Source organism: Cyrtonyx montezumae, unplaced genomic scaffold (assembly GCF_038088225.1).
Source record: "Cyrtonyx montezumae isolate F1298 unplaced genomic scaffold, pur_monq_1.0 scaffold_3, whole genome shotgun sequence".
NCBI classification, from domain to species: domain Eukaryota; kingdom Metazoa; phylum Chordata; class Aves; order Galliformes; family Odontophoridae; genus Cyrtonyx; species Cyrtonyx montezumae.
Window position 1 is genome coordinate 160,906,702 of NW_027072034.1, and position 14,714 is coordinate 160,921,415.

The 14,714-nt window shown below is 58.1% G+C and overlaps 2 protein-coding genes across 2 annotated transcripts; one reads left to right on the forward strand and one right to left on the reverse strand.

Annotated features, from left to right (window-relative positions):
* Window positions 1-397: 397 nt before the first annotated feature.
* Window positions 398-3,934, reverse strand: GCC1 (GRIP and coiled-coil domain containing 1). The gene is made up of 2 exons (XM_065743846.1): window positions 2,911-3,934; window positions 398-2,100 (listed from the first exon to the last, which is right to left on the reverse strand). Exons 1-2 carry the CDS (start codon window positions 3,913-3,915, stop codon window positions 793-795), a joined length of 2,313 nt encoding a protein of 770 aa, XP_065599918.1. The 5' UTR covers window positions 3,916-3,934; the 3' UTR covers window positions 398-792.
* A 400-nt stretch (window positions 3,935-4,334) lies between these two features.
* On the forward strand, window positions 4,335-9,691 carry ARF5 (ADP ribosylation factor 5). The gene is made up of 6 exons (XM_065741681.1): window positions 4,335-4,442; window positions 5,773-5,853; window positions 6,225-6,334; window positions 6,457-6,528; window positions 8,179-8,304; window positions 9,573-9,691. Exons 1-6 carry the CDS (start codon window positions 4,376-4,378, stop codon window positions 9,657-9,659), a joined length of 543 nt encoding a protein of 180 aa, XP_065597753.1. The 5' UTR covers window positions 4,335-4,375; the 3' UTR covers window positions 9,660-9,691.
* Window positions 9,692-14,714: the final 5,023 nt, after the last annotated feature.

Here is a 14,714-nt window from a genome sequence, read left to right on the forward strand (position 1 = left end):
AGCTGCTGAGGACCCCCCAGCTCAGGCTGCCCAAGGCCCCACCTGTGGCTTCAGGCACCTCCAGGGATGGGGCTGCAGGGCTGGGGTTGCGGCCCCATAGGGGGGAGTCCTTCACCCAATCTGACCTCAGTCTCCTTTCTTTTAGCTTGCAGCCATTCTCCCCCTTCCCCCCCCATTCTTGTCCCAGCACTCTGCTCACCACCCCGACCACAGGTCCCCAAACAGCAGCCAAGTTAGGCATCAAATACATATTCAAGTTTATTTTGGAGGGTGGTGGCTGAATGGAGAGAAGAAAAAGAGGGAGAAATGTGCAGGAAGGGCCGAGGGATGGAGGGGAGTCAGGAGAAGGGGCTAAAAGAGAGAGCACGGGGAGGAACTGAGCTGTGAGAGCTGCAGGGAGCCCACAGCAGCACGAGGACCCTCCTCTGGCAGCTCATGTGCTGTGGGGCTGCCCCTTTCCCCGTGCAGTGAGGAAGCACTGCCTGAGCTGTCCCCTCTGCTGTTCCCACTGACCCTTCTTGCAGCGCCCACTCACACCCAAAACACACAGACCTGGCTTTGCCCTCGCAACCTGGTGTAAAATGCACGTGCAGATGTCTTCCCACCAAGACAGGGCTGAGCAGCACGGAGCCAGCAGCTCCCGAGCAGAGCTGCAGAGAGCAGGAATGCCAGTACTGGCTGTGCCACAGTGCACCAAGGCTTCCTCCTCCTCCCAGGCTCGCAGGGAATTGCTGCAACAACCTCAGGGTCTATCAGCAGTCCCCCAGCCAGAGGTGATAACCCACGACCACCTCATCTCTTCCCCGACAGCCACCAGCTGCTGTGAGCCGACTGCTTCCTGACAGCCTGCTTCTCCTCTGGGCTGAAGTGCAGAATAGTCAGTATGGCAGTGAGAGTCTGCTGGCGGCCGAGGGAATCCGGCAGCGTCAGAAACCTGTAGACGATGTTCTTGAGGTACTCCAGGTTGGCTCCTTCCCTGCTCTTATCTCTGAAGTTCTTCTGGATTTCGTTCTGAAGTGCCGTCACCTCTTCCCGGTGCCTCTCTTCCTCCACCAAGACTTTCTCCTGGAGCTGGTGAACCTGCATTTCCAGCTTGTGCTTCTGCTTCCTCAGTGCCACGATCTCCACCTCCTTGCGGGCCAGCTGCTCCGCATACAGGATGAAGGTGGGCTCTGCGTTGGTGGAGAGGTGGAGAGCCTGGGGGAGGATCTCTGCGGAGCCGTTAGCCTGGGGGTCACCGCTCACAGAGTCAGACTCCGGAGTCGTGTAGTTCTTGGAGCCCTGGAGCCCGGCGTAAGGCAACATGACGGATCTCAGCTGCTCCAGTTCTTGGTCCTTCTCAGCCAGCACTGCCAGCGCCCGGTCCCTCTGCTTGTGCATCTCTTCCTCCAGCTTCAGAGCCCGCTCCCTGTATTCCAGCTGGCAGCGCTCCAGCTCCTGCTTGTGCAGCTGCTGTAGCTGGGAGAACTCTTGCCTCTTGGCTTCCATGTCCAGCTGGTGCTGCTTCTCCACCTCCTCGGAGGACAGCTGAAGCACCACGTATTTCTCCTTCAGGTCAGCCAGCTGCTCCTGAGCTTCCTCCAGTTCTTTGGCCAGATTGCCGTCTTTGGCTGACTTGTTCTTCAGAACCACTTGTGCCCTCATTTTGTACCTTTCAAACTCTTCCTTCAGCTGCTTCAGCTCCTGCTGATAGTACAAAGCTGTGGCCTTCTCGCCATCCCCGGCCTCGGTGCCCTTTGGCAGTTCCAGCTCACACAGCTTCTCGATGTCCAGCGTGGGCTGACTCTTCTTTGCTGCCGCCTTCAGCAGCTTCTTCAGCTTTTCCATCTTATCCTTGAGAACGTTCACATCCAGATTGGCTTCTTCCACGTTAACGTCAGCAGGGGATCGGCTGGAGGCCGCGATGGCCAGCGTTTTGTTCTCCTGGTCCAGCTGCACGATGCGGTCCTTCAGCTTCTGGATGACCATCTGGTCCTTCTGTTTGGCCTTCTCGTAGGTGCCCAGCAGCCCCGACACCTCGGAGACCTGCCCCTCCAGGTCGGCCACGCGCTGCTCCTCCATCTGGGCGTGCTGCCGGAGCTGCTCCTCCGCCTGAGCGCTCTGCGAGCGAGGAGATGCAGCCAGGTTAGACCACCCCAGCACTCCAGGAGGGAGCTCTGCAGTTCACTCTGCTCTCAACAACTCCAAGCAAGCACAGGGACACCCTTTCCCCTAATCCTCCAAACAATCCCCCACCACCCACTCTCACATGCCCATCTTTATGACAGCAAACTCAATCAGCCACGGGATGCGTGCCCTAACGCTTTCCTACACCTAACTGCAATTTACCTCAACAACGCTACGCTCTGGTGCGCTGATATTAACGTAACTCAGTGGTTCCTGAGTAGTTACAGCAAATACCTGGAGCTCACAGCTACTATTGCCATGGAGATCTGACTGCCTAAAGAGCAAGCGGGATGGCAGCACTGCACCTCAGTCCTCACCTTGAGCCAAAACGCTTCTGGGATCAGCTCATCCTCAGCCCACCTGCCTCACCGCTCACAGTTCCACCTAGGGGGAAGTTATTTCCCTTTCAGAGTGATTGAACTGTACCTTAACTCTTCAGGGAAATGAGAGCGTGCTTGAGGACACAGTGGTTTGGAGCGTGGGCCTCTCTTCCCAAATCCAGCTGCTGCTCAGAACCGAGTGATGCTGCAGAGGTCGCGCACCACGTAACCCCCACAAACAGCTTTTATTTTCCTCGGGGAATATCACTCCATCAAATGATGGAAATCGTATCTGAAATCTGTCAGCCTTTGTGGGATGCAGCAGGGAAGGAGAATTCGGGCTCTTCCAGCCTCAATCTCTGCTCCAGCTGCTGCCACAGTACCCCCTACAGCAGGCTGCTCTAGGGCCCAGCCAGGCAATTACCTTCCTCATCTCCTGCAGCAGCTGCGCTTGGAAGTGGTTCTTAAGGTTGGCCATCTCCTCCTGCAGATCCTGAACCCGGGGGTCTGGTTTCTTCCTCTCCTCCCGAACAGCCTGCAGCTCTCCCTTCAGGTCCTCCACCTCCTGGTTCAGCTGCTTGATCTGCAGCTCATAGCCCTCCACGCGGTCGGCCACGCACACCCGGCCGGCCAGCACCTCCCTGGTCTCCTCCAGCTTCAGCTCGGCGTCCTGTCGCAAAGCCCTCTCGCTCTGCAGCAGCTTCTGCAGCTCTCTCAGCATAACAGCGTGGTCGCTCTGCTCCTGGGCTCGGTCGTGCTGCTGCGTGATCAAGCGGGCTTTGGTCTCGGCGAGCTGCTCCTGGACGCACCTCAGCTCCGTCTCCAACCTGTCGGTCTCACCTTGCGCTTTTTTAACGGCGTCATCCAGCTCTTGCTTCATCTTCTTCTTGTCGGCTTGGTACGAGGCTTCCATGCGGGACTTCTCCTGCGTCACCGTCGACAGAGCGCTGGTTAAAGTGGCCAGCTGTGTCTTCAGCTGCAGCACCCGCTTGTCAGCCTCGCCGGGAGCACAGGGCACGTCTCCGCTCTCCGAACCGTTGGTCTCGTCCGATTTAAGACAGGCCGCTGTGGGTTTATCATCCTCAGCTCCCGGCTCGCCCTTCGTGCCGGCCGTGTCTGCGCTGGCGGCCGTCCCCACGCTGTCCTCGCTGTGAACCGAGCTCTTGTCATCAGCGCAGTCAGTGAAGGAAGAGCTGGAGGCGGGCGCGGGCTGAGCACCGCTCAGGACGACGTCTGCCTCGTGAGACGCGGACAGCACTTTCAAGCTGGCTTCCAACGCTTCCTTCTCGTTGATGAGGCTCTTGTAGGCGACCACAACGTCCTTCAGCCGAGCCTGGTAATTAAGGAGCTGCTTCTTCTGCGATTCAATGGTTTCCAGCAGTTCTTTTTTACTCGGGCCGCCTCCGAAGTTCATGCCGAACTTCTCCATGCCTTTGCCCCAGACGGGAGTTAGGGAAGGCCGCGCTGGGGCCGCAGGCTCCGGGCACCCACTGCGCACGCGCAGATCGCAGCGAACTACTTCCGATGCTCAGCGCGCATGCGCCTTTCAAGCCTCACCCCCCCCCCCGAGGCGGAGGACCCCGTCGGCACTGCGCATGCGCAAAAAGCAAAAGCTCGGAGAAGAGGCTCAGTGCGCACGCGCAGCTTCCGCTCCGACCGCCAATCAGATCGAGACGGTGGGCGGGGCTAACGGCGACGTTGGGGGCGTGACTGGATGTACCTGGCGCTCCGGCCCCGGCTCGCGGTGGGGGGCGGGGCTCGCGGTGGGGGCGGGGCCTTCGGCGCCGCGGAGCGCGGACGCGTTGGGGTCGCAGCGCGGCCGCCCCGGCGCGGCCCTCCCGCCCCTCCCGCCGCCGCCCGCCGCCGCCGCCGCCGCCGCCGCCGCCGCCATGGGCCTCACCGTGTCTGCCATCTTCTCCCGCATCTTCGGCAAGAAGCAGATGCGGATCCTGATGGGTGAGAGCGGGGGTGGGGGCGGGGAGGGGAGTGGAGGTGACAATGGGGATGGGGTGAGGGGGGGGGATGGGGATGAAGGTGATGGTGAGGAGGAAGGTGGGGGTGGGGGTGGGAATGTGAATGGGGGTGGGGATGGAGATGGGATGGGGATGATGATGATGGGGATGTGAATGGAGGAGGGGATGGGGATGAAGGTGGGGTTGAAGATAAGGATGAAGATGGGCTGAGGGTGCAGGTGAAGATGAGGATGGGATGGGGATGAGCATGAAGATGAAATTGAGATGGGGATGGGGTTGAAGATAAGGATGAAGAGGAAGACGAGATGGCAGGTGAAGATGAAGATGATGGGATGAGGATGCAGGTGAAGATGGGATGATGAGGGTGGGAATGGGGATGGGGATGAAGATGGGATGGGATGAGGAGGTTGAAGATAAGGATGAAGAGGAAGACAGGATGAGGAGGCAGGTGAAGATGAAGATGGGATTGGGATGAGGATGAGGATGGGGGTGGGAATGGGGATAGGGATGAAGATGGGATGGGGTTGAGGATGAGATGGGAATGGGGTTGAGGATAAGGATGAAGAGGAAGATGGGCAGAGGATGTGGGTGAAGATGAAGATGGGATTGGGATGAGGATGAGGATGGGATGGAGAGGATGGGATGGAGATGGGGGTGGGAATGGGGATGGGGATGAAGATGGGATGAAGGTGAGATGAGGTGGGGTTGAAGATAAGGGTGAAGAGGTAGATGGGATGAGGACGTGGGTGAAGATGAGATTGGGATAAGGATGGGATGGAGATGAGGATGGGGATGAAGATGGGATGAGGATGGGGTTGGGAATGGGGATGAAGCTGGGATGGGGGAGAGGATGAAGATGGAATGATGATGAGAATGAAGAAAAGATGGGAATGGGGTCGAAGATAAAGGTGAAGACAGGAGGAGGATGCAGGTGAAGATGAAGATGGGAGAGGGATGAGGATGGGGTTGGGAATGGGGATGAAGATGAAAATGAGACGGACGTAGGGTTGAAGATAAGGATGAAGACAGGATGAGGATGTGGGTGAAGTTGAAGATGGGATAGGGATGGAGATAGGATGAGGATGGGATGGAGGTGGGGATGAGGATGGGGCTAAATAGATAAGGGTGAAGAGGTAGACGGGGTGAAGATGGGGTGGGAATGGGGATGAAGATGGGATGAAGATGAGAATGAGAATGAGGATGGGGTAGAAGACGGAGATGAAGTCAGGATGAGGGTGTGGGTGAAGATGAAGATGATTGAAGATGAGGATGGGGATGGGGGCAGTGCCGGTGTTACCACGTCTCCGTTGCAGTGGGGTTGGACGCTGCTGGTAAAACCACCATCCTGTACAAGCTGAAGCTGGGAGAGATTGTCACCACCATCCCCACCATCGGTGAGCACCCGGCACTGTGCACCGACACCCCGAACTGCTGCCAGCTGTCCCCGGCGTTGCGTTGGCACGTGGCGATGCGTTGGGCACAGATCGCTGTGCTGGGACGTGGCTGAGTGCTGGCACTGCTCAGGGGGATGGGGAGGTGGGGGGACATCGTGGGGTCACAGCGTGGGTTCCCGTGGGGCAGTCGGGTGCTGCTGGAGCTGGAGAGCCAGCAGGGTCTGGATGAAGGTGCTGGGTGAGGTTTCAGAGCAGGAGGTGCTCAGAATCCCTCCTGGTGCCTTTTGGAGGCGGCCACCCCAGGGCAGTGGTGGGTGAGGATGCTGCAGGTGGGACGCACCCCCATCACGGTGCTCCCCACACCCCTCCAGGGTTCAACGTGGAGACGGTGGAGTACAAGAACATCTGCTTCACGGTGTGGGACGTGGGTGGCCAGGACAAGATCCGTCCCCTCTGGCGACACTACTTCCAGAACACGCAGGTATGTGTGCACAGCACCGGATCCGACCATCCGGATGGGACCTCAGGGCGTTCCCCGTGGGGAGGAAGGCTCTGAGATGGGGGGGACAGTGGGAGCCTGCTGCGCTTTGGCTTTTCCCGTAGGGTCTGATCTTTGTGGTGGACAGCAACGACCGGGAGAGAGTGCAGGAGTCTGCGGAGGAACTGCAGAAGATGGTGAGAGGGGTGGGGGGACACCCGCTCTGGTGATGGGATCGGGGCCCCCTGGGAGTGGGGCTTGAAGATCAGACTGCAGCCATCAGGAGCAGTTGCAAAGGGGAAAAGCAGCCCAAAAAATGCTGGGGAGCGCCACGCTGTCGTGCTGCTCCATCCCCGTTGTTGGTGGAGGGCTGGGAGCTCAGAGGTCACTGAGCCCCACAACCAAGGGGGAAGCAAGTCGCTGGCAGGGAGTTGCTTAGATTTGATGTGTGAAGCATCACAATGATGGGCACGTGGGTAATGCACCACCCAACACTTCTGGTCACGTTCAGATGGGCTCTCTTAGAAAATGCGGCCCGGAGGGAATGCTCATCCCTAGGGTAGCGAATGGTGCAGGTGATTGAAGCAAAAGGTGATGGATTCTTTGGGATTGCTGTCTGCAATGCACGTGAGGTTGACCAAGAATGTGAATAGCACGGCCCCTCTCACCACGGAGGTGTCCCTGTGGTGGGGGGAGGGGCTCAACCTGTCCACAGGTCTCAGAAGTCGGCAGTGTCGTCCTGACCGATCAGCGATGGCATCTTCCCCAAACTTCCTTCCCTCCAAGGCCATTTTTACACTGTTTTCTTCCTCAGAGGTGGAGCTGGAGCGGCTCCCGTCAAACATACCTTTGTTTTGCAATGTTTTCTCTGAGATGTTTTTTGGCAGAAGGGTGGAAAAGCACTGACACGGGATGACAAGATAGCTTATCAGTTCCAACAGCATTGGCGAGTCCCCAAAAGTCCCTTCCAACCCAAACAATTCTGTGATCTTACAAAGACCTATACCAACCCAAACCATTCTGAGATTTTATGAAGGTCCCTCCCAACCCAAATGATTTGATGACCCTACGAAGATCCCTTCCAACCCAAACCGTTCTACGTCTCCATGAAGGTCCCCTCCGACCAAAACCATCCTATGACGGAGAACGTCTCTTCCAACTCAACCCAAATGATTTGATGACCTTATGAAGGTCCCTCCCAACCCAAACCATTCTGTGACTCTATGAAGGTCCCTTCCAACTCAACCCAAATGATTCTATGACCCTACTAAGGTCCCTTCCAACTCAAACCATGCTGTGACTCTACAACGGTCCACTTCAACCCAAGTGATTCTATGACCCTATGAAGGTCTATTCTAACCCAAAGCATTCTATGACTCCATTAAGGTCTCTTCAAACTCAACCCATCCCAAGATCCTATGGAGGTTCGATCCAACCCAAATAATTCTGTGACCCCATGAAGGTCCCATCCAACCCAAATGTTTCTGTGGTCCTATGAAGGTCCCTTCCAACTCAAACCATGCTGTGATCCTATGAAGGTCCCATCCAACCCAAATGATTCTATGACCCTACTAGGGTCCCTTCCAACTCAAACCATGCTGTGATCCCATGAAGGTCTCATCCAACCCAAACGATTCTATGACCCCATGAAGGTCCCCTCCAACCCAGCCCACCCTGTGATCCTATCAGAACCAAAGCGTGGGGCTCTTGGGCTGCTCCCTCGTTATGGGGTTCAGATGATGGACTCACCATTGAGCCGTCTCAATCCCGATCCGAGGAGGGGAGATTGAGAGGACCCTCCCCAGGGCTCAGCTGCACCCCAAGGCTCACCAGCCCTTCCCCTGCAGCTGCAGGAGGACGAGCTGCGCGACGCCGTGCTGCTGGTCTTCGCCAACAAGCAGGACATGCCCAACGCCATGGCGGTGAGCGAGCTGACCGACAAGCTGGGGCTGCAGGCGCTGCGCAGCCGCACCGTGAGTGCGTGGGGACCCACGCGGGGTGGGAGGAGGGTGGGGTGTCAGGGAGTGGAGCTGCAGGGAGAAGATGGGTGGGAGGACGCTTGCGACGCACGCCGTAGGTCACTCTGAAGGTAATGCCTCCGGGTTTTCCCATGGAAGCTGGTGGTGATTTGAGTCGTCGTTAGGCTGAGCACCTGATCTAGTTGTTGATGTCCCCGTCCACTGCAATATGTGGGAGTGTGTGGCCTTCCAAGGTTCCCAACCCAAATGGTCCTGTGATCCTAGGAAGGTCCTTTCCAACCCAAATGATTCGGTGGCCTTATGAAGGTCCCAACAAAACCAAATGATCTTATGAAGGCCCCTTCAAACTCAACCCATCCCATGATCCTATGAAGGCCCAATCCAACCCAAGCCATTCTATGACCTCATGAAGGTCCCATCCAACCCATCCCATGATCCTATGAAGGTCCAAGCCTACCCAAATGTTTCTATGACTCCATGATGGTCCCATTCAACCCCAAATGATTCTATGATCCTATGAAGCTCCCTTCCAACTCAACCCATTCTATGATCCTATGAAGCTCCCTTCCAACTCAACCCACTTCATAATCCTGTGAATGTCCCTTCCAACCCAAATGATTCTGTGATCCTAAGAAGGTACCTTCCAATTCAACCCATTATATGATATATATATATTCTATAATCCTATAAGTGGGGGTGGGATGATGGTTGGACTTGATCGTAGAGGTCTTCTCCAACCTTAATCATTCTGTGATCCTATAAGTGGGAATGGGATGATGGTTGGACTTGATCGTAGAGGTCTTCTCCAACCTTAATCATTCTGTGATCCTATAAGTGGGAATGGGATGATGGTTGGACTTGGTTGTAGAGGTCTTCTCCAACCTTAATGATTCTGTAATCCTATAAGCGGGGACGGGATGATGGTTGACTCAATGATCATAGGGCTCTTCTCCAACTTGACCAACTCTGTGATCCTATAAGTGGGGTTGGTTGGGATGGGTCAACGACTAGACTTGATTGCAGAGGTCTTCTCCAACCTCAACGATCCTGTAAGAGGGGATGGTGGAGGTGGGATGATCCCACCCCGGGGTTGGTTGGGATGGGCCGACCCGATGGTTTTAGAGGTCTTCCCCAACCTCAGCGATCCTGTGGCTCTGAGATCCGCTCCGCGGGGCATGGTGCTGGTGGTAGGATGTGATGAACACCGAGATCTTTTCCAACCCTAACGACTCCATCGCTGTCTTCTCCCTCCCGTTCCGCAGTGGTACGTGCAGGCGACGTGTGCCACGCAGGGCACAGGGCTGTACGACGGGCTGGACTGGCTGTCACACGAGCTCTCCAAGCGCTAGGACGAGCAGGGACGTCTCCTCCGACTGCTGTTCTCGGGTCATCTTTCTTTTCTACCCTTTTTTGGGGCGGACCCCGCTTTTGAGCCCACACGAAATGTGGGAGGAGCGAAGAACCGCCGCTGTTGTAGGGACGGCCCCGCAACGGGACCTTAATAAAGTGCTGCCTGCACTGCTCCGGGCTGCACGGGAGGTGGGCAGAGCTCTGCGGTGTCCCGATGTGGGGTGCTGCCCAGGGAGAGGTTTGGGATTGTGGGGTGGGCTCTGGACATGCGCTGTCGGAGCGGTAATTGGGCTGCAATTAGTGGGGATGCACAAAACCCGATGGCAGGAGCCCGCCCTGTGCTGGCAGGGGGGAGTGCTGGCTGTCCCTGTGGGGTGCTGGCTGTCCTTGTGGGGTGCTGCTGTCCTCATGGGGTGCTGCAGAGCACAGATAAGGGGCTGAAGTCCCCATCCATCCTGGGGCTCCCGGATTTCAGTGTTCCCGATGACCGTCCCACAACACTCATCACACCCCAACACCCCTCCAGCAGCGCCAGGGAGATGTGGGACTTGCAAGATTTCACAGCACAGCCCCCCCGGCCCCCCCCCCCCCGGCCCCCCATCACACGGGGCTGCTGAGCTCTGCACTATCGGGGGGGCTGAGAGCCGCATTTGGCAGATGAAGATGTTTTACATCCCCTGCATCATCGTCATCATCATCATCATCAATATTATTTATTTATTTATTATTATTTTCAAGCAGTTCCAATTCTAAACACTTTTGAACGCCCCGTGTATGAAAATGCATTCTGGACTCCCCCCCCCCCCCCCCCCCCATGCCAAACACTGCCCCCATTACTGTCCTCATGCGGCCATCCCCATCCCTATCTCCATCCCAACCCCAGTGCCAACCTATCCCATCCCCAATCCCATCCCATCCCATTCTCATCTCATCTCATCCTCATTTCATCCCCATCCCAATCCCAATCTTCATCCCATTCTCATCTCATCCCCATCCCATCCCCATCCTACCCGATCCCAGTCCTCATCCCATCCCATTCTCATCCCCATCCCCATCCCATCTGATCCCAATCTTCATCCCATCGCATTCTCATCCCCATCCCATCTGATCCCAATCCTGATCCCATCCTATCCCCACCCCAATCTCCAGTTCCTGAAGGGAGCTGATAAGCAGGAACGGGGCTGGACGGGGCCCTGGGCATCCTGATCTGCTGATTGGGCACTCAGCCCATGGCAGGGGGTGGTGCTGGGGGGGATTTGGGGTCCTTTCCAACCCAACCATTCTGCAATTTCAAGAACTCATCCAACTCACCAATTCTATGGCTCTCTGATCGTTAAGGACCCTTCCAACCAAAACCCCAATCCAACCCCAAGCCAACCCAATCCCAACCCAACCTTCAACTCCAACCCCAAACCCAACTCAACCCCAAATCCAATCCCAACTCAACCCCAACCCAACCCAGTGCAACTCAACCCCAACCTCAGCACAACCCCAGTTCAATCCCAACCCAACCCCAACTCAACTCCAACCCCAACTCAACTCCAACCCCAACCCAACCGCAACCCAACTCCAAACCCAACCACAACCGAACCCCAGTCCCAACCCAATTCCATCCGCAACCCAACCCAAAGCCAAACCCAAGCCAACTCCAAACCCAACCACAACTGAACCCCAAACCATCCCACCCCAACCCAAACCTAATTCCAACCTATTGCAACTCAACCCACCCCAACCCAAACCTAACTCCAACCTATTACAACTCAACCCAACCCAAAGCCAATCCCAAGCCAACTCCAAACCCAACCCGAATCCCAACCCAAACCCAATTCCAACCTATTGCAACTCAACCCCAATCCAAAGCCAATCCCAAACCAACTCCAAATCCAACCCAACCCAACCACAACTAAACCCCAACCCAACCCCAACCCAAACCCAATTCCAACCTATTGCAACTCAACCCCAAGCCAAAGCCAATCCCAAGCCAACTCCAAACCCAACCCAACCCGAATCCCAACCCAAACCCAATTCCAACCTATTGCAACTCAACCCCAACCCAACCCCAATTCCAACCTATTGCAACTCAACCCCAATCCAAAGCCAATCCCAAACCAACTCCAAACCCAACCCAAATCCCAACCCCAATTCCAACCTATTGCAACTCAACCCCAACCCAAACCCAATTCCAACCTATTGCAACTCAACCCCAATCCAAAGCCAATCCCAAGCCAACTCCAAACCCAACCCAAATCCCAACCCCAATTCCAACCTATTGCAACTCAACCCCAATGCAAAGCCAATCCCAAACCAACTCCAAACCCAACCCAACCACAACTCAACCCCAACCCAACCCCAACCCAAACCCAACCCCAAACCCAATTCCAGTCTATTGCAACTCAACTCAACCCAACCCAACTCCAACCCAATTACAATTGGGTTAAATACCAACCCCAACTGAACCCCAACCCAACCCCAAACCCAACCCAACTCCAACCCCAACCGAACCCCAAACCCAACTCCACCCCAACTCAGCTCCAATCCCACCCCAATCCCAACCATCCCATGGTTCTGTGATCCCAGCACTGCCCTCAGCTGTCGAGGCAACGGGGTGGGAACAGCCCCGACCTTTTTGGGATATCAGGGCCGTGCGCTCCTGGGACGGCGGTTTTCTTTTTACCTTCGAGATCCCCATAGGACAATTTTTGCTCACAAAAAGCACATTTCCGTGCGCACAAAGCTCTGCCCCGTTGTGCTGTTGTCCTTCACACACAGCACAGCTCTGTGTCGGCAGTTTGCCGTGGCTCTGTCCTTCCCATTGCATTTCTACACCAACAAAACCCCAAAACCCTTCGAGCAAAAAACACAGCCGACACCGCGGCATTTTTTGGTGCCACGTGTTCTTGAGGTCCGATGCGGCCTGGGGTGCACGGTCTGGGGGTCCCGTCCTGCAGCCCCCCCCCCCCCCCCCCCCCCACACACACACACCTCACCCCACGTGCTCAGAGCCAGGGGTGGGGGGCGGCGTGGAGGTGAAGCGGGGTGCAGGGGGGCAGCAGGGCCGAGGTGGGGGGGCCCTCCGGGAGCTGCCAGGTTGATGGGAGGGGGCTGCTGCCTGTGGGATGGCACAGGGGTTGGGGGGGGGGGGAGATGGGACAGGCACACACAGCTCCTTGCACCCCCCCACCCCCCTGAGCATCATATGGTGCCCTGAGCCCCATCCTTGGCTGTGCACCCCCCCCCCCCCCAGCCCCGAGCCCACCTTACCACAGCAGCCGTTGTCCCAGGAGTAGGGTCTGGGGGTGCAGAGGGGCAGAGGGGTCAGAGGGCCAGGGGGGGCTCCGAGGGGCTCCAACAAATGGGGGGGAGCGGCTGGGAGGTGCTGGGGGGGAGGGGTAAACAGAGAGCAGAACATCACATCGGGTGCAATGGGGGGGGGGGGGGGTGAGCAGCCTGCAGCCCCCATGGCTGCACGCTCTGCCCCTTTGGGTAACATTTGGGGCGGGGGGGTGTGGGGGGGGGTTGAAATGCTGGGAGGCATTGCAGATTCCACCCACCCCCCCCTCCTCTCCATGGAGGTGGGGGGGTCCGAATCTTCTCATACCTGTGCCAAGGTGGGGGCCGTCGCGGCGGGGGGGGACAGGAGCCACTCACACCAGCAGCCTGCAGGGGGAAGGGGGACCCTGAATTGGGGTGGGGGGGCACGAGGAGTGCTTCTACCCTCCCCTCCTCCAACTCCCGGCCCCTCCTTGGACATAATGTGGGGGTCTTTCCCCCCCCCCCCCCCCCCACCCCGGGGTCTCTCACCTGCCCCTCTGGCCTCCGTCCGCTGCGTGGCCTCGCGCCGCCACTTGGCCCTTCTATTGGAGAACCACACCTGGGGGGGTGGCACGGGGGAGTGCAACACCACGGCCACGAGTGGGGGGGGGATGTGGGGGGGGGGGCACAGTGCCGGGGGGTGCATGCAACACGAAGAGCTGTACCTGGATGGTGGTGTCCGGGAGTCGCGTGGCTGCAGCCAGCCGTCCCCGAGTGCCGCTGTCCGGGTACTGCCCCCTCCGAAACTCTGCAGAGGGGTCGGGGTGCACTCAGCCCCCCCCCCCCCCCAAATAGATAGCACTGAGCACCCCAACCCCCGCTGCAGTGGACCCCCCCCACCCCCCCACCTTTCTCCAGGGCTTCCACCTGCTCCACGGACAGCACCGTCCTGCTGCGTTGCCTGCTGCCGCCCGGGGGGGTCCGGGGGGGGGGTCCGGTGTCCTGAGGCTGCAGGAGGAGAAAGGGGGGCTGGGGGGGGTGGGGTGGATGCTGCAGGGAAAGGGAGAAGGTGTGAGTGTGCATGCACGGTGCATGCCCCCCCTCCCCCCCCCCCCCCCAAAAAAAAAATCCATCCCCCACATTCTCACCCCCCGACGTCACGTCCCCGGGCGCAGTGGGGCACGGTGCGCCCCGCAGAGCCCTCAGCACCCGATTGATGGAGGACACCTGGGGGGAGGAGAGGGGGCTGCAGAGGTTGGGGGGAGAGGAGAAGGGGGGGGGGGTTCCAGCACCGCCCCCCTCCCTCCCGCTCCCCCCCTTCCCCCCCCCCGGCCTGTCTTGAGTGCTGGTGTGCAGTGAGCATCCCTATGCAGCCATCCCAACGAACACGGGACCCCCCACCCTCACATCTGCACACCCCAACCCCTGAAACATGGGACCCCCCACCCTCGCATCCCCATGCACCCCCAATCTCGGGACCCCTACCCTCACATCCCCCCATCCCCCCCAAAAATAGGACCCCTACTCTCACACCCCCCCCCCAACCCCCCAACACGGGACCCCCATCCTCACATCCCCACCCCCCCACCCTCCCCAAAGATGGGACCCCCACTCTCCCATCCCCCCTCTCCCCCCAACACAAGACCCCCCACTCTCACATCCCTCTGCCTCCCCCCCAAAGATGGGATCCCACCCTCACATCCCCCTACCCCCCCCCCACACACAGGACCTCCATCCTCCCATCCCCCACACCCCAAAAATGGGACCCCCACTCTCACAACCCCCCAACCCCCCAACACTAG

Coding starts and splice junctions, on each gene's coding strand:
- ARF5 (XM_065741681.1), top strand. CDS start 4,376: ATGGGCCTCACCGTGTCTGCCATCTTCTCCCGCATCTTCGGCAAGAAG. Junction 6,529..8,178: donor CGGAGGAACTGCAGAAGATG/GTGAGAGGGGTG, acceptor CTTCCCCTGCAG/CTGCAGGAGGACGAGCTGCG. Junction 8,305..9,572: donor AGGCGCTGCGCAGCCGCACC/GTGAGTGCGTGG, acceptor CCCGTTCCGCAG/TGGTACGTGCAGGCGACGTG.
- GCC1 (XM_065743846.1), bottom strand. CDS start 3,915: ATGGAGAAGTTCGGCATGAACTTCGGAGGCGGCCCGAGTAAAAAAGAA. Junction 2,101..2,910: donor TGCTGCAGGAGATGAGGAAG/GTAATTGCCTGG, acceptor CCTCGCTCGCAG/AGCGCTCAGGCGGAGGAGCA.